The 19527-nt window shown below is 49.1% G+C and overlaps 1 protein-coding gene across 5 annotated transcripts in view; it reads left to right on the top strand.

Annotated features, from left to right (window-relative positions):
- Positions 1-18032, top strand: part of FPGS (folylpolyglutamate synthase) — a 669976-nt gene extending 651944 nt beyond the window's left edge. For all 5 annotated transcript variants that reach the window (XM_069609126.1, XM_069609123.1, XM_069609125.1 and 2 more), the window contains one exon: positions 17378-18032. In XM_069609126.1, the coding sequence (XP_069465227.1) occupies positions 17378-17808 (431 nt within the window). In that variant the 3' untranslated portion in view covers positions 17809-18032. The remainder of the gene's footprint in view (positions 1-17377) is intronic.
- Positions 18033-19527: the final 1495 nt, after the last annotated feature.

Raw genomic sequence — 19527 nt, 5'->3', positions numbered from 1 at the left:
TCTTACCTTTTTGGCAACAAGGCTGACGAGAGCCTTGAGAGGTTGCAGACCTCAAAAGCAGCTGCCAAATCTTTAGGAGCTGCTATTAGGCAACCTCAGCCTTTTCGTGCGCAAGGACAATCGTGGAGGGGACGATCCTATCGTTACTACTCCTCATATGGAAAGGTGAGAGGAATGGCCAGTCAAAGGGGTCAGAGAAAGGCCACTCGCGGTAAACGTGCAAAGCCAGCTCCAGCTGCAGCCTCTTTGCCATCAGCGGCTGCAACAACCGCCACAAAACCACTTTGAGGACTTGCATCACAAAACACCTGTAGGAGGCAGGCTGTCACAGCATCTGCAAGAATGGCGAGCCATTACTTCAGATGTTTGGGCTCTGGAAATAATAGCCCAAGGCTACTGCCTTCCTTTTCTAACGCAACCTCAAAGCAATCCACCAGGTAGACAACCGTTGAAGTCTTCGAACCCGCTCCTACAGCAGGACGTTATAACCCTACTGGAGAAAGGTGCTATAGAACCAGTACCGGCAACGGAGAACAACAAGGGATGGTACTCCCCATATTTTTTGATCCCCAAAAAGGACGGAGGACTGAGAAACTTGAACAAGTTCCTCAGGAAGGACAATTTCAAGATGGTTACCCTTTCTCAGATCCTTTAGGCCCTTCAACTTCAGGACTGGTTGGTGTCATTGTACCTCCAGGATGCTTATTTTCATGTGCCGATTCATCTCAAGCTCAGAAAATACCTGAGGTTCGTAGTTGGCGACTCACACTATCAGTTTTGAGTCCTGCCATTCGGATTGACCTCCGCCCCGAGCGTCTTCACCAAGTTAATGGTAGTGATGGCAGCACACCTCAGGAGTGGGGGGGATTCATGTCTACCCCTACATGGACGATTGGTTGATCAGGGCGCGTTCTGCCGAGCAAGCACTGGATCATCTGAAAGTCACCTGCACTTCCTCCACAGACTGGGCTTCTCCCTCAATTTCAAGAAGTCGCAAATGACACCTTCCCAACAGCTCCAGTACATAGGGGCTGTATTAGACACATCCTTGGGAAAGAGATTGCCTCCCAAGTCGAGGGCTCAAGACATTCTCCAAATTCCAAAATGACCAAAATCTCCAGGCTTACAACTTTTTAAGGTTGCTCGACCTCATGGCATCCTGCATCTTCCTGGTGCCAGAGGCACGCCTGAGAATGAAATCCCTTCAATGGGCCCTAAAGACTCAATGGTCCCAGTTCTCGGGTCAAATGACGGATCTTCTTCAGATTCCGAACAAGGTTCGTCAGGATCTTCTGTGGTGGACTTGTACAGAGAATATCCTAAAAGGAGAACCTTTTTGACAACCATGGCAGGAGATCACAGTAGTGACGGACGCCTCACTCATGGGGTGGGGAGCTCATGCCAACGATTTGACAATCAACGGTCGTTGGTCTCCATCGGAGTCCAAACTACACATCAACCTTTTAGAGCTGAGGGCAATCAGACTAGCGCTGAAGGCCTTCCTGCCATCTATCAGGGGAAAGAATGTCCTGATAATGACAGACAACACAGTGGCCATGCACTACCTAAACAAAAGAGGAGGTGTAGGGTCGCTACATCTGTGCAGAGAGGCAATGCAGCTCTGGTATTGGGCAATTCAGGAGGGAATCTCTTTAACGGCAATTCATCTAGCCGGGGAAGATAATATGACAGCAGATGCTCTGAGCAGGCAGAGCACGGTGTCTCACGAATTGGAACTGGCTCAGGAAGTCATTCAAGAGATCTTCGCCCTTTGGGGAACCCCTCAAGTAGACCTATTTGCAACCGGTGTCAACCGAAAAAGCGAAAGGTATTGCTCAAGGGAATTTCCCCCGAGAGGAGCCCTGGGGGACGCGTTTGTGGTGGAGTGGAATTTCCCACTATTGTATGCGTTCCCTCCGATTCCTGTCATTCCTCAGGAGGCTGAGACGCTTCGGGAGCCGCATGATCCTAATTGCCCCGGATTGGACCAGGAGAACGTGGTACCCAGACCTTCTAGACATGTCCATCTGTCCTCCAGTACATCTTCCTCAGAGAGAGAACCTTCTCTCTCAAATGGAGGTTCAGGTTCTCCATCCAGAGGTCAAAACGCTCAACCTTCATGCTTGGTATCTGAAACGCTGAGATACAGGGATTGGAACCTTCCAGATGTTATGGAGGTGTTGCTTTCGGGAAGAAGGCCAGCAACAAAGTCTCTGTACCGTTGCCATTGGAAAAAGTTGTGCAACTGGTGCAGAGAAAAGAATGTCGATCCTTTTCTATGTTCTATTCCAGAAGTACTATCTTTCCTTCTTACCCTAGCACATAGAGGTCTGAGTGTTGGAACAATAAAAGGTTACCTTGCAGCGCTTTCCATTTTCAAGCGCTCGTTCGAAGAATGCTCCTACTTCAAAATTCCTTTGATAATACAATTCTTAAAAGGACTCGCTAATGTGTTTCCTCCTCACCCTTTTCAAGTACCGATTTGGAATCTCAATTTAGTCCTAAAATTGTTAGTGTGCTCCTTTTGAGCCTATGCACACGTGTCCATTAAGATTACTATCCTGGAAAACTGCCTTCTTAGTTGCTTTAACATCTGCAAGAAGAGTGAGCGAATTGCAGGAAGTGTCTTCTGGGCCACCCTATGCTGTGTTCACAAAAGAACAGAGTTGTATTGAGGGTTAAACCATCATTTTTACCGAAAGTAGTATCTGATTTTCATTTAAGTCAGAAAATTGTTTTACCCGCATTCTATCCTCCACCCCATCCTTCGAAGGAGGAGGAAAGATTACACAGGTTGGATCCGAAAAGAGCTTTAAGCTTTTACATCTCTCCACTTTCCAGACTTAGAGTGGACAACCAGCTGTTTATAGGTTACACAGGAAGGAACCTGGGTCAGTCGGTGACAAAACAGACAATTTCACGCTGAATTGTTCTTTGCATTTCAGAATGCTACAGACTAGCACAAAAAAACCCACCAGAAGGGTTAAGGGCTCATTCCACCAGAGGCATCGCCTCTTCGACAGCCCTTCAAAGAGGTGTTCCAATAAGGTCCATTTGTGAAGCAGCAACTTGGTCTTCACTACACACCTTTTCAAAATTCTATAGCCTGGATGCTTCCCAGTCTAAGGAACTGACTTTTGGAAAAGCAGTGTTTTATTCTGCCATCTAAGGGCATTGAAAAATCTAACCCCTCTTCCAGAGAAATGATACATACTGCTTTGGGAGTCTATCTAAGATGAGGAATACGTTGGAGGACACAATCCACTCGAAGAACAAGTTACTTAACAACTGGTGAAGTTCTTTCGATTGGATGTTCCTCCAACGTATTCCTCATGGCCCTCCCAGCCTACCCCTCTGTAGATTTTTCCGGGTTATTGCCAGCTCAAATCTCGCAAGGCTGATACCTGTCTGCCGGCAAAATCAAAAATAAAAAAGGGGAACAACAGAACTGAGGCCAACGGGCGCTGCACGTGCTACTAATATAACCGATGACGTCACCCTCGACCGAGGCCTTCGAGGGACCATCGACTCGACGACATTGACGCATGGCGCCCTCTGCCGATAAAATTTCGGAAGAGCAGCAAAGCTGGATGGAATACATATCTAAGATGAGGAATACGCTGGAGGAACATCCAATCGAAAGAACCGTTACCAGTTGGTAAGTAACTTGTTCTTTTCTTTCGTAAGACCGAACTGTCATTACTGTCAAAAAGGGAGCGCTGCTTAACCCCCGGTAACGTCTTGTTTCCCAACACTGGTCTGTCAAATCTTAATGTACTTACCTTGAATTGACCTGAACCAAAGGAATTGGTTGTGTGTGGTATATTTAGAGTGTGGTTTTGTTTAATAGAAGTGAAGTGTTTTGTGAACAGATGGTTTAAAAATAAATGTACGTATATTTCTTAACTAGAAACCTTGAGTCAGTGTTTGAGTCACAGTAATTGTAGTCCTTGGTTTAATCCCTATTACTGCTCATTTGCTCTTGAGATAAGTCTGGCTGCTCTGCTACTGCTACCACTATAACTGTGTAGTACAGGCTTGTACCAAAGGTGAAATTGTACTACCATTTGGAGACTTAATGGTCTGCAGTGTTCCCTATGGGTACTGCAGAGGATTCTGCCTAACACTCTTCCAGAAGAGGACCTGAAGGACTTTGTGAAACACTGCTCGGGTTCTCATACCAGCACACGTACCAAGGGTAGTCCAGCTACCGGCTTTACTGCCGAGGGGTCTCTGGATCCTTCCGGTGCTAGTGCTGAGGGACAGTAAAGTTCTTTTACCGGGGTTACTCCAGAGGGCAACTCCCTGCTAACAGCATCATGTCCGAGGGGGCCCCTTCACTCAGCACTGCCGACAGTTCAGACGAGGGCAATAGGCCTTCCAGGTCTAGACCTGAGGTGCGGGATAGGCCTTATGTTCCAACACCAAGTGTCTTGGACGGGGCTGGGTCCGATGAGCCAGGCACCACGACTTTGGCACGCAGCTCGACAAAATGGCTGCCACGCCAGACAAGATGGCTGCTCGTCCGATACCCCCGCTAGAGGAGCGGGTGGAAGAACGTTTCACAAGGTGGGACTGATGTCAACCAGGTACGTGGTGTAACGCTCACCTGATTCCCGTAGAGGCGCCGGTCTTGACTGGGCGTATACCGTATCTTCAAAGGTGATGTGTAACCCACGGCTGGCTCTTTGGGCTGGACCTCTGTGCACTGTATGTCTGGCTCGAAGGGTAAGATGTCTGCAGATAGAAAATGTGGGATTAATGAACTGGGTTATTGAATGTCTCTCTCTTCTTCCCTTTCTCTTCTCCTGTAGAATCCCAAAGGTTAACGCTCTCACCTTAGGTAAGTGAACGCCGTGCTCTCCATCTGCCTCGAGGCAGGGTGCTGTAACCAGTTTCTTCACTGGATAAGGGGAGCAGGCCTCTTGACTTCAGAGGACTGCTGTCCGTCGTTTACTGCACGAACGGTAAGTTTCGAGTAATTCTAATGTCTTTAAAGTCTTTAGTAATGATGTCTCTTGTTTTGCAGGGTTCCGGCGATGGCAGGCTGAAGTGAGTTGAAGATGGAGCCCGTGTGATGAATAGAAGCGCCTGGAAGCACGTAAGTAAGCGCTTGTTGCCTGCTTCACGATGCGCTCTAACTGTCTTTTTATTTTGCAGGTACAAGTTCGGGGCGGCTGCAGGGTGCCGGAATACCCACTGGGTTAGATGTGGAAAGGAGTAATGGCACGTGAGTATTAAAGTTCCCCAATGTCTTTAAACGCACCTTGTTTTGTCTTTCAGATGCGGGATACAGCGCCGAAGGCCTCCGGAGCGTGTGAAGAGTTGGTAAGCTTTTGTCTTTCAGATGCCGGAATGCAGTGTGAAGACCTCCGGAGCGCACGAAGAGTAGGTAAGCCTTTGTCTTTCAGATGCCGGAATGCAGCGCGAGGCGTTGGTGACAGCCGATGGACCAGGTAAGTGAAGAGCTGTCACTGAAGACCGTAATGCTAACCTGTTCTTTCTTGTCTTTATAGGTGTTGCTGAAGACTGGATTCAGGATGGTAAGCCTTTTTCCTTAGGCCCGGATCAGATGCAGAAGACACGATGAGCGTTCTGCTGCTGAGGATGCAGAATAACGCAAAGCAAGATTCATCCATCGGGTGTGGTTTAAATAGCCTCCTGTAGTGCTTAGGTGTCTCCTTCCACAGCCACGCCTAGGTAAGAAAAGAGTTCCTGCTTTCCAGAAGAGTTCCAGTGTTCTGAATCTAGGGAGTGGCTCCTGCCCCACCCATCAGGAAAAGTAGTTCCAAACAGAAGAGGATCAGAGACTCAACTGGCAGGCAAGTAAGCAGCATGGTCTGCTGCAGGTAAGTCCACCCAAGCATTATGAGCCCGGCGCTTCCAGCGCTGGGACTGGGCATATTTATGAGCCTGGTGCCACTGGCGCCAGGACTGAGTCCAAAAGGTCCCAATTGGGACTGGTTGGCACTCGGAACCTGGGTTATGGATCTGCTTCCAAGGGAGTTGGGAAAACCCTGACCTTTTGGAAGCAGAGATCATGACACGTGGCCTACAGTTCATCCATCAGCAGCGCAGGGCAGGTTTCCCCTGCACCCCAGACAGAACATGCCCCGGCTCCAGCAGTCTGCAGCCACTCCATCAATATCACCTGCCACCTCTTCAGCCTCCGAAGACGGGTTCTTCGAAAGGTTCCTAGCGCTAATGTGAACCCCCAGATGGGGGCCATCCTTCGGGATACTATCAGGGACATGCTCCCTCCGGCCCTCCCACCGGCACCCATAGTCATTCCTGCATTGGCTCCGGTGCCTCAGGCCCCAGCGCAGCCCCTGTCGGCTCCTCTGATTCCGGCACCCCTGCAGGCAGTTCCACAACAGCCCCCGGAGCAGCCACTGGCTCGGATCTCCACACTGCAGTCCACGGCGCCCAGTACCCCTCCACCTGATCCAGATCCTCCGAGCACTCAGGTAGACACAGATGAAGAGGAGGACCCTGACACGCCATCTTCAGCCAAGGCCTTCCACGAACGCATGGCAGCGCTGGCATTCCTCAACCCGAGGTCGAACAGCCCAAGGAGGTGGTCTTGGCAGATGTCCTCACCCTAAAACCCCCTACCAAGACAGGGATCCTGATGCAGAAGGACGTTGTTGTCCTGGCCAAAAAGAGGTGGCTCAAGCCGCACTCGGCCCAGCCTGTCAATCGGCGTCTTGACGCCAAGTACAGGCAGATAGAGGGGGATACACTCTTGCTTTTGGCACACCCCAGACTGTATGTGCTCCCTGGATCTGAAGGATACGTATCTATATGTCCCTATTTGGCAGCCACATCAGTCCTTTCTACGGTTCAGGATCATGGGCTGCCATTTCCAATACAAGGTGCTACCCTTCAGCCTCAACTCAGCCCCCAGGGTATTTACCAGGTTAATGAATGCCGTGGCAGCCCTCCTCAGGGTCCAGGGCCACACGTGTACCCATACCTGGCTTGTCCGGGCTTCAACTGAGGGGGGCGTTCGCCACACCTCCTCCGCACTTACGAGCACACTCTACGACCTGGGGTTTATGATCAATCTCAAGAAGTCTTGGCTGCACCCCACGCAGAACCTGACCTTACCGGACCTCATCTGGGACACCGGCTCCGAGAGAGTCTTTCCCTCGGAGGACAAGATCACGGCTATCAAGAGAGCCACTACTCACTTCCTCTACAGGACAGTGACCTCGGCCTGGTGGTTCCAACACCTGCTGGGTATTATGGCGGAAGTCGTGTTCGCCGTACCCCACACAAGTCTCAAGATGAGATTACAGCTGCACTTCGCAGCCTCAAGGAATCGGGAGCGGGGCTCACAAGCGGAGCCTGTCGACATTCCTACTTCTCTCCATCCAGACCTCACGTGGTGTTCTGTTGATTGCAACCTGCGGCAGGGCAAGCCCTTCCGGCAGCCTCTCCCACAGGTCACCGTCACTACAGACTCCTCCCTAGTAGGATGGGGAGCCACGCTGGACAGTCAGTGTCCATGGAATCTGGACGCTGCAGGAACAGGAGTCCCACATCAACTGGCTAGAATTGAAGGCCATATGGCTGGCCCTGAAGGCCTTCCTCCCTCTGATAGAGGGCATGACAGTACTTATCCAGACGGACATCTCCACCAGCATGTACTATATCAACAAGCAGGGGGTACGCTCATCTGTGCAACCTAGCTGTCCGCATGTGAGATCGACTCTGGAGAACAAAATCTACCTCACAGCTGTCCACCTCCAGGGGGGACTACAACCTGGAGGCAGACAGGCTCAGCAGACTGGGGGCGGACAATTATGAGTGGCAATGGAACGACCTGGTTCTGAAGGAGATCTTCCGCAGGTGGGGGCAACCCCAAGTGGATCTGGCTGCCTCCCGGGACAACAGAAAATGCCAGCAGTTCACCTCTTGGCAGGGAACAGGGCTCGGGCTCCCTGGGCGATGCATTCCAGATACAGTGGAACTACATGACGGCATGCACCTTCCCTCCCACACTCCTGGTACACAGGGTGATCTGCAGGATAAAGGACTCTTGTCACCTCAGCATCATTCTGATAGCTCCCTGGTGGCCGACGAGACCGTGGTTCTCCGAACTGCTCAGCCTTTCGGACAGGCCCCCCATTCACCTACCGCTGGTTCCAGCTCCTCTCCTGACCCAGCAGGGGGCAGGGAACTCCACCCTGCTCCTCACAAGCTAGCCCTCGCAGCCTGGTTCCTGAGCAGGTTACACTGAAAAACTTGAACCTATCTCAGGCTAACCTGGAGAGGCAAATCGAATGAAAAGCACGATATTAATATATACATGGCATAAATTATAAAATTGCAAGATCTTCTTTTTTCAAGTTGAAATGCAGCAAACAAGGGAATTATATCATCTATAGTTGGCGCAAAAAAACATTTCTCCCTAATCTACATCATTCTAACCTGGAGATCATCCAGGGCGCCAGAAGCAAAGCTACCAGGAGCCTATAAGAGCAAATGGTCCACATTCTGTCATTGGGCAGACTCTAAGGAGTGACCCACTTAAGTGCACGTTGGACAACATACTCTCCTTCTCAGCACACCTCACCCACTCCGGAGTGCAGGTGGGACACATGCTGCACCTATCTGGCTGTCATGAGCCTATCCCCAAGGCGCCTGTGGCCTCGGGTGTGTGTTGGCGGCCATTAGGATGTTCCTCCACATTCGTTTTCCACGTAGCTGCAGCAGTCTAGTTGTTGCAACCTTTGAGGTTTTCTTCCTTGGCTTTTGGTCCGCTAACGCTTGTGTTTCTTTCGTTCCTTTTTGGAACCTTGCAGCCTGAATTTCTCTGCTGCCTCTCGTGCCTGGGAGCTCTCTCTCGCTCTTTTCGCTCTCCCGGCGCTCACACCCGGGTCCTCTTTCTCTCCTTCTTTCACTCTCTTACTCTGCGCCACAGCGCTCCAGCCGCTGTTCTACCCGCGGGCCGTTTTCCTGTACGACACCTTTCTTCAGTGCTTTCTTTCTCTTTTGTGCTTTTTTCATCTCTGTTCCTGTTCTTTTGTCCCATTTGCTATCTTGATATCAGTATCACTGCTCCACGTCCTCCTGTCTTGGGACTTGCCCATTGGATTCCGGTGGAATCAGAACACCCGCTATTACTGATTTACATTTTACCATCTTGTGAGTGAAGTTGGAGCCTACCTTCCATTGGATTACTACTGACGTTGCGTCTGAAGTCATCATCAACTTTACAGCCTTTGGGGTTTTTTCTGCCGTAGTTTTGCTTTTTCCCCCTACGCCGATCCCAGAAGAGGAGTCAGGTCTGCACTTGGATAGGCATTCACTGTGGCTTCCTCCCAGAGTAGGCCCTATCTTCAGAAAAAAAAGACTACCGATCCTGGCGTCCACTGGCCAAAAGCAGCCCGGAAACGAGTCTCTCAGGTGTGGAGGAGGAGAGTGGGGAGTCCGGGAGGACCAGGCCAAGGGATTTGACACTGGCAGTCATTGGACCCTACAGAAATTCGGAGGGGGGTCTCTTCTCTGCTAACCCAGTGGTCAAACGGCATTTGGCGGGCCCCCATGGGCTCTACCCGGCTATAAAGAAGCCGCACCCTATATGCGACCTCCATGTAGTCCTGGGCGCCTTGGCACACAAACCGTTCGAGCCAATGGCGTCCGTGGACATCAGGCTGGTCACCCTAAAGACAGCGCTGCTCGTAGGCCTCACCTCCGCTCAGCCCTACAGATAAGGTGTTTATCGGTGACTTTTACTCACTAAAAATTGGCAAATATTCCCAAAAATAAAAATAGAGAGTAAAAATACTCACAACAAAAAAACGGAAAAAGACCTGTAGAATCTTGCGCCCCTGCTTTCACCCTCACAGCTTCATGGATATGTTGGAACCATTAATGTACGCAGTACCACAGGAAGAAACTACTATTTTAACTGCTTGATTGGAAGAAGAAACCATGTATCTTTTAAGGTGAAAATAAATAAATATTACAAAAACATTTACTCGCTTATAAAATACTCTTATTGGGAATCGGACTTATATTTTTTTACTCTCTAAAAAATACTTTTACTCACAACTTTCAAAAATGGGGAGTAAAATACTCTCCCTTTCAAATCTTATCTGGAGCACTGCCTCCGTTAGTAGAGTCAGCGAAATCCAGGCTATCGTGGCATCAGAGCCCTACACTACCTTTCAGAAGGCCATGGTGGTCCTCCGGACGCCCCGGCGTTCCTACCCAAGGTGACCTCTTCCTTCCATCTGAACGAGGAAATAGTCTTACAATCCTCCTTCGCCGACCATAAGGATGAGCCTCAGAGGGTCTTGCACCGTCTGGATGTCAGACACGCGCTGCAACACTACCTTGACAGGACCAAGGACTTCCGCAAGTCACATGCCCTCTATCACTTTTGGTGGTTCAAGGCCCGGCTATCGAGCCTCCAAGGCCTCCATAGCAAGGTGTATGGTCGCTGCCATCAAGGAAGCCTATGAAAGGCAGCACAAACCAGTGCGGGCCAATTTGCATGCCCATGCGGTCAGAGCCAAAGCCACGGCCATCGCGTTTCAACGGCACGTGCCGTGGCAGGTCATCACCAGGGCTGGGCCACCCCTTTGGCTTTCTGTAAGCACTAGTATTTGGACGACGCCTCCAGATCAGACGCAGCGTTTGGGCAGGCGGTTCTAAGAAACCTGTTTGCTTAAGGAGGGTCTCCTCTCACCCTGGGGCTACATTCAGTTGTAATCGCCCATACAGTATGGAGGAAAGGGGATGGGACGTAAGAGTAATTAATAGTTACTCACTGTAGTGACTAACGTACTCTTAATCCATAGTCCCCTTTCCTCCATGCGTCCCACCATCCTCCACCCTAATACTACAATGTTAAATATTGTCAATGCCTCAGTGTGGACTGAGGAGTGGCGCTGGTGGGCGAAGTCAGGCGAGCGCATGCTCCCAGGGCAGTGCCCCCATGCACCTCAAAATTGAAAGGGGAAGAAGATTTTTCTGGTGACAGTATGGAGGAAAGGGCACTATGGACTAAGAGTACGTTAGTCACTACGGTGAGTAACTATTAATTTTCTTCTCACATCCCACGACCATCTCTAAGTACTGCTCACTAGTCTATGCACAGCATGTGATTCTAAGCATATTCACAAGCATCGGAATATGTGCGTTACTCACCGTAATAGCATTTCTGATGATTGTATCTGCTTAGATTCACATGCGCCTACCCTTCCTCCCCTCTTGGAGTAGAAGGAACGTAGACATCTTCCCTCCTCTTTACTCGCTCACGCGGACTATAAGGCTCCTTCATGGCCGAACAAAACACAACCAGAGGGACCTCGATGTGTGACGGATTTTGGGTACACTACACGTCACATTATGGATAGTGTTACAGTCACGCCCATGTTGTCGTCCCCGTTCAATCTTCAGAAGAAAGATGCAATACTTTGCGATTTCCACTAGACGTCGGACTAAATGCACAGCATGTGAATCTAAGCAGATACAATCATCAGAAATGCTTTTACGGTGGGTAATGCATGTCATAAGTGGGAGGTACATTCTGACAAACTGAGCTTGGCGTAGGGAACCCTAAGAGGCCTACCAAAGTTGAATGCTTATTTTGTGAAACAGAGAGGCATACGCTTGGGGAAGGGAAGCCTGAGAGGAACTGTTATATTTTTGTTTTGTTTGAAACTTGGAAGGATTGAAGCTTGTGCAAGGGAATCCCCAGGAGCTAAAGACATTGGAGTTGTTGGAACAGAGTGCAAGAACCTTGTGGAGAAGAGTTAACAAACAACCTCTTTTTGATTGTACTGAACTTTGATGATAACGGACTGAACCACTCCTGGTGAGAAGACTAGTATTTCTTTTTGAATCACTATTTTCCTTTAAAGACATTTCCTATCACATTTTTTCAAAGAGTAAGGGCAAGCATATGTTTAGACACAGACAGATTTTGGTTTTGGACTTTCAGACATCGACGGCCTTTACAAACATCAATTGATGGAACAATCCCTGTAGAGTTAGGGCCAGTTAGGGATTACACCAATCCCACCATTCTAGTAAATAAAGGTTTTGAAACTATAACACTCTAGTCTGTGGGCCTCATTACACGGTAGGCGGTAAGGGTTTACCGGTATTTTACCGGTACCGGTAAACCCTTACCGCCTTACTACGAGGTCCCTTTGCGGGTTGGGGAATTTAACACCTGCTTTTTGCAGGCGTTAAAAACCAATCCGCAAAGGGACCAGGGAGCTAATTACGGTACCGCAATTTGCGGTACCGTAATTAGCACCTTCCCCTTTCCCATAGAGCCCTATGGGGCAAAAATGGGAATGGGGAAGGGCAATGGGGGAAGGGGGAATTACCGCCCCACCAACCTTGGAGTAGGGCGGTAATTCCCCTTTCCACCAAGGCGGTGCCGGTATTTTACCGGCATGGACCAAGGTGCTAATAGCACCTTGGTCCACCGCCATACGTATAATGAGGTCCTGTGTCTCTTTGGATACCATGCTTGTCTCACAGGCCCAACACGTTTTACAATACAACTCCCAATATCTTCCACCACTGCCTGCTGGCAAAGGCTGATGGGAGTTGGAGTACATGAGTAATCCCTCTTGTTCGCTTCACTCCGTAACCTTGGGAACTCAACCTTCATATCCTCTTTGACAGCGTACACAAACCAAAATATTTCATCACTGCCCTTTCAGCCATTACAGGCCTCCCCCGTACTCGCCCTCCCACTCAGCCCTCTCGCAATGTCTTGTCATACCCCACGGCCTCCACTACTCGTTTGTGGCCTCTCCCTCTCTGTGTGACCAGTTCTCTTGTGCTATATTTTACATTGTTGCCTACGCTCTGTCTCTCTCTGTATCTCGCTGTAATCCTGGCTCCATTTATTATCTGCCCGGCTTCTCCTTAGTGTGTGCCCTCTCGCGCACTGCTCCCTGTTGCTGCCAGTTCTCCTGTTGAAACCTGACCACACCATTATGGTCTGGCACTGCCTTCTAGATGCCTTGCCACCTTTCGCATCTTCGTTTCCTTGCAGCAAACAGTCACTTTGGTTAGCTCTTTAAGGCTTTATTGTATTGGGCTACAGAAAAAATGGTCCCTCCTTCTGTCAGTCCTCATTGTAGCAAGCTGATAAAATGTCTGGCAGCCATTTTGACTCCAGGCGGAGGTCCCGCGCTCTTATTGCTTAATGCTAATCTCATTTCAAGATTGCTTCGTGGCACCCCAAGCCGGGAGGGTAGTTCAAGCTTAATGTGCCTTCTGTCTAGCCAATAAGTTAATGCTCTGTGTAATAGGTTAGATAACCTGGTCGGGCCAGCTCTGCCTTGTTCACATCCCAAGCCCCCACTTGATAAGCTGAATATGGTTATAAGTAACATCAATCATCAAGCCCTGTGAAGCTGGTGACGGGAGGGAAGGGGGAACCAAGACACAGGAGCGCTTCACTTTAAAGGTCATTCAGATCTTTGTACTTTCTTACTAGTAGAAGTGCAAGTGGGCTGAAGGGGATTGGCAAAGTGCAGATATGCAATAGTGAGCCCGGTGGACACAGTACAAGTGCTAGAAAGTGAAGCTACAGGACCGGGAAACGGATTCTTCACAGGAGCTATCCACATATGTGCTCCATGCGGAGCAGGGGGGAATACGTTGAATTTTCAGGTCCTCATAGCCCACTTGAATAATTATAGCAAGTGTAGTAAAGCCATTTGTGGAAGGGATAAGTGTTGGGCAAAGTTTGTATGCAGTACCCTCTGGGAACACGACAAACAACTCTGACTACAGGTATAGGAAAGCCACCCTTTGGTATTAGTCTGTACTACACAGAACCATCAATCCGACCCTGAACCATTCAAAACCTCAACACACCAGTGTGACACCAGATAACGAGAGAATAGAGATATTACCAACCCAGTCCCACACCGGAAGAAAGGTTCAGATGCACCTATCAATCCAAACAATACTCACTATGATACAGCGGGGTCAGCGCAGCACCAACAAAGCGAGTCAGCCCATGAGGAACCAGCATCAACTGGGAGACAGCTGCAATACGTTCCATTAGAGTTGTATCCCAACCCACAGGGATACAACTCTAACGGAACCAGAAAGTACCTGAATCAGGACACAGACCCACTAACCTAACCCTCAGTCTTCTGCATACTTGAACCACATAAAGCCACACAACCATCTCTCTCCCAGCAATACACACGCACTTTACCACACCGCATCAACAACACATAAACATCACCTACAGCACTCGAGGTCTCGCCCAATCCGATACTAGCACCAAAGCCCAGCACTCGGTGTATACCGAGCTGAAGCTTCCAACAGCACATCACTTCTCCCACTCTCCTGCTCCCCTCCTCCCGACTAACCCCACCCGTCCTTCCTGTTTACAGCCGCCAGAGCGCCTGGGGACCAATTCCCTTGGTGACGGTGCGCTATATAAGTACCTTTTAACTTAACACGGGTTGGTAGTGTGTTGAGCAGCTAGGCTTATCTCAAGAGGGGCCAATGTGAGCTGTAGGGGAGTTACACAGAGATTCACAGTCTCAAGTATTCAAATAAACTTATACCCAAGGTTTCTTGAATAACCAATTATTAATGAATCAGTCAGTTATAATAAGCCTTCTTCTGAAGGGAGCAATATAACAGTAACACTCAAATAGACTTCATGAAATACACACTCTAAATATCTATCAGTAGATACCCTTTTGGGATGGCCCACAGACACTACCTACACCCTCAGGTGACTTCAATTGCTAGGGTGCTGGGGACATTAATATATCACTGTTACATCTAGAGTCATATAGTAATAAGTCTAAGATTCTAAAGCAGGCAAATACTTTTGGATCCCCCCAGAAAGAGTCATTCAGTACAATAGGCTAAGCCAAAGTCAATGGGCAAAAGTCTTATATAGGATGAAGCACCTCTGGTAGGTAAATGGAAAAGTCTTTGCACAAGTTCTTAGGAGTCTTTGATAAAAAGAAGAATCAAATGTAGGGCCACAAGCGGATTAGACTTGCGAGTAGTAGAAGATGCAAGCAACTCTACGACCAGAGGTGAGTTCTCAGACTTTGTACAGTACCTTTAAAATGAAGAAAAGATGCAGCACATGATTCCTGTTCCTGTGCAGCTCTCGCTGTTCCTGGGCCTCTGTCGGGGGGGACAAGAGGGAGGACGCCGTGGAACTCCTGCAATGCACTGGGACGGTCAAAACTTGCAACCAGCAAACTTCACTTTCAGTGGCTGTTCAGTGTTTCAGCTCCTCGCGTATACCGCAAATAGCAACACAGCGGTTCCTGGCTGTCGAGATTGACTTTCCTTGCTTCTGGGGTCCTGCACTCTGTTGAGGGGGCTCAGGCCCGGTCAGTCCTGCTTCCTGGGAGCTCTTGGCCAGCTTAAAAGCAACGCACACTGTCTGGTGTTCCTCTCCCTGGCTATACGGTTTCCAGCAGCAACTCTGTGGAAGTTCAACCAGCTCCGAGATGGATGTCCAGGTGGCTTACTTTGGAATTGATTCGCCCAACCAAATTACAAGGAGAAGTCGTCCTTGCAGGAGCTTCTCTGTCGATGCAAACTTGGCGTTTCAGCACTGCAGCAGGCCTTTACCGGGCAAACCAATGGTCCAGGAGTTGCAGCAGGCGTCCTCTTCAAGTTCTTCTTCGGTTCCTTCGTCCAGTGGTTGTCTCTGCCTTCCAAACCAAAGGACTCTCCTTTTATACAGTTCTCTCCCATTCATTCCAGCCTAGCTGTCAGTCACCCAGCAGGGTGGCTGTCCTTGCCGGACAGCCAGCCGGTCAATCACCTAAGAGTGCATTCCTGTGTCCTAGGAGACTAAGCACAGGGAGCTTCTGGCACCTCCCTCGCTTCATGCCCCCGCCAGACACCCTGGAGCCAGAGGCGGGCTTCACTCATGAACCCTGCCAAAGGCAAAACGAACAAAGGGACCAAACCTGGTTTGGCGCGCAGAGTAAATCTCAAGAAAGACCTTTCCACAAAGAAATTGCAAAAAAAGACTGGGGCCATTTTGATTTAAAAAAAAATAGCACCCTTGGGTGCTTTACTGCATTTGCGAACGGAGCCCGCGGTTAATGCACATCACGATAGTTAAAACAAAACCACTGCCACCAGCCATTCAGTCGGAAAAGGGTAATATAAAAAAATGTTACATGAGAAGCTAGACAAAGGGGATACTAGGTAGCCCCTCCAGCACCCTATTGTAAGATGGTGTTTGCTGGGTCTAGAAAGTTATAAATGTAAGTAAAGTCAATTTCACTTCACTGCTCTTGGAAACAGTAGTTTAACCAAGAGAAGGTAGTTAAACCTTTGGGAAATCTGAAAGACATCCCTGTGCCACTGCACTGAAGGTGCTGTGTGACACATGTAAAAGATGATACTTATGGAGTTTGTCAGGCTCCATAACCATCACATTAAAATACATGAGAGAGTGGGAAAAAGTGTCTCACTCTCTCCAGGTTGAAAAAATCAAATCCTCAAAATCCAGCATAGTTGCTGGGGGTCTCTAAGGTGGATGGAATTAGCACACGTCTGAGAATTCTCCCTCACAATAAACTCATAGTTTGTATGCCTCGTGGTCCAGCAGAGTCAACTGGGAGTGGGTTCATTTATATGAGGGGGTATTTCGGGGCCATTTTGCTTAAGGATACGACCAGAGAGGTTCACGGGGCCCCTTTTTCTGAAGGACAACTTGTAGACTGCTAGAGACTCCGGAGGTGGCCCGCTTAAGAGGTGTACGTCTCTGGCTTCATGCTTGCCCCCTTCTGTGCTGTCCTGGTACCCCGCATTTGACTTGACTTTGTGGTGCTCTTTGGCTGCCCCTGCTTCTCTCCTCAGCCTCCACAGAATGGAAGGGTGCACGTCTCTTAAGGTTTGTGAGCGGGAGATTGTGCTGAACTGCATCTTCCTTCCTTGAGCACTGGATATGTTTTGCTTGAATTCTAGGCTCTCTGCTGGCATCTGGTCATGGCTTTCTCCATCTCAACTTCCCTTGTTATATTGGGCTACTGTTCTCCAGCTTGTTCTCATAACTGGTTTTTAGCCCACTAGACCTGGATTGAGGCGTCACTCATTCACTGACTTGCATGTAAGCTTTAAGATTGTATCCTGTTAGCTGAAGAATGATTGGCTCTTTAGTTATGGACATGACATCGTCTGGGCACAAAGCCGTTGATAGAGGGGGCGGGGGTCTCTGTAGTTCCTGCAGGTGGCTCACTGCTCTGGCACTGCTCTCCTGTGCTGCACTAGACCCCTCATCACATAAGGACGGCCGCAGCGGGATAGCCCATACTGGAGGACGGAAGAGTGTGGCCGTTCAGGATTAACTGTGTCTAATGTGAATCATTTCTCTCTCTCCCTGCAGACCAGCAGAACTTCAATGTGACCCTGGAGAACGTGCTGACCCGGTGCCTGGAGAACCAGCGGAAATGGAACGGGCTGATGGAGGAGGAGAGGACGTCAGATGTGTGGATGGAAGAGGTGCAAGAAGTGCATGGCCTGAGGAAGCAGGAACGCCTCCGTGGCGGGCCGCTGCTCTATGTCCCTTCTGCCGAGCGACTTCTGAATTCCAACTCCTTGGTCTTTCCGTCTATTTCGCATGCATTGCAATGGATCACGCAGGGTCGTGACCCAGAGTTTCAGCGTCCTCCTGCCAAAGGACTACACCAGCACACAGTGGCCGCCAGCGGCTCTATCCTGCTGACTGAGGCTGCTAGCATACAGGTGTTGGTCACAGGAAGTTTGCACCTGGTGGGAGGCGTGTTGAAGCTGCTAGACCAATCTCTCTCTCAATAGTCCCACGCCTAGAAACCCCTGGACTGCGGACGCAGCTGCTGTCCTCTGAAACGCCTTTTTTTAATATTTCCAGTGATCGTACTTGAATATTTATCAGACTCGACTTGTGACCTGAGCAGTACTGCAGTAGTGGGCAGAGGAGTGTCCCAAGGTGGGTGGGAAGGAGCAAAAGGATGCATTTTTGTAAAACCCAAACAGTAAACAGAGCCTATTGTGGTCTTGCAGTTTTGTGGCTCAGCAACCTCTTTTGTTACAGTCATGGCAAATGCCCAGATTGATGGATTCTGGAGTCCTGGAGTGTGTGACATCGGGGGTGAATGTATGGATTTCTGTGGTCTGCAGAATTGGAGAATAGATGCATTGTGTAGGACACGATAAGGAGCATGCTGCAGACTTGGTACAGGAAGCAGGGAATGGTGCATAATGCCATTTCTAGACACGGTGAGTGTGCAGGTTTTTGCTGCAGGACACAGTAAAGGGAAGGGTATAGAATATTTCTGCCAGACACAGCATTCAAGCTTTGAGCAATGCCATCTTCTGCCTGCTAGCTGCACCCCTACTAAAGGTACATAGGTTCTGGGCTTGCGACACTGCTTAGATGAACATGCTTTGCATAGGTTCCCATCTAGTGGTTGATGATTCTGACATTGAGTATTACATATTGTTTTTTCCAATTTGATAATGGGCGTCAACAGGGGCATGCCTGCAACAATATCCCTATCCTATGTGTGTCGCTACCCATGATCCTTAATGCGTACTTCCTTAGATCGTTTTTTTTCCCGCCATTAATGGTGGATGCTAAATGTGAAGTGTCTGTACAACAGCACAGGTGGCAGCATTCGACAACAAAGTCCTGTGGAAAGGCGCATCACGACGAAAGGGGATGCAATATGGAGACTGGAGCAGAGCCAAGTCACACATTCTCATACCTGTTCAGAGAATTCCTTTAACCCTTCTGTTATTTCACGTACATTAAATATAAGGAGCTTGCACTTTACTTGGCTTCCCAATGGAGAACTCCATTAAAGATTGCCCGCACCAGATGCGCAATTGTTGTCTCCCAAGGGATCTCAACGACTCTCTGTGCAAAGCTTACAAACTCTTAAAACCAAAGACCTTTAAAAGAGCATCATACAAAATGTTAGGCAGCCTACCCAATGCAGGCGGAAAAGAAGTTGGGATGAAAAATATTCAGGTCGATGAAGCGGGCGGGCATCAGCCTGTAGACGCCGAAGAGCAGGGAATCAAGGAAACGTCAAATGTTTCCTTGCAGCTGGCCCCAGATCCATAGGTCCGACGTCTGGTCATGCTGTGGAGACAACCCCTGGTGTCCATAACGCTGCGCAAGACAAACTTAACTCCAGAAAAAGAATCAGACGCCAGCTCTCCCATTGATGAACATTTGTCCGTGATGTCGACATTCACCCTGAAAATGGAAACATCCGAACACACCAGTTTGACGCCTACGCTGTCAACTGATCTGGGAGGGTGTTTGCATAAATAGAAAAGTACGGCGGAATACTCAACTCTTACATCGAAGCCAAAGCACAAACCGACCAAACAACATTGCAAGTCGAGTGGGGTCAAATCTATTTCAAAAGACACTTCTGCGCCTGTAGAAGGAAAGGATACACACTTTTCAACATTGGTGGAGGGGAAAGGAACTCTGTCATCTGCTATGCAGAAAAAGGGTAACATCTCTTTGGATCGGAATTAGAG

This window comes from Ambystoma mexicanum, chromosome 8 (genome assembly GCF_040938575.1).
Source record: "Ambystoma mexicanum isolate Mex_15411 chromosome 8, UKY_AmexF1_1, whole genome shotgun sequence".
In the NCBI taxonomy this organism is placed as follows: Eukaryota; Metazoa; Chordata; class Amphibia; order Caudata; family Ambystomatidae; genus Ambystoma; species Ambystoma mexicanum.
The sequence above is the reverse complement of the archived record's forward strand: the minus strand, read 5'-3'. Positions and strand labels throughout refer to the sequence as shown.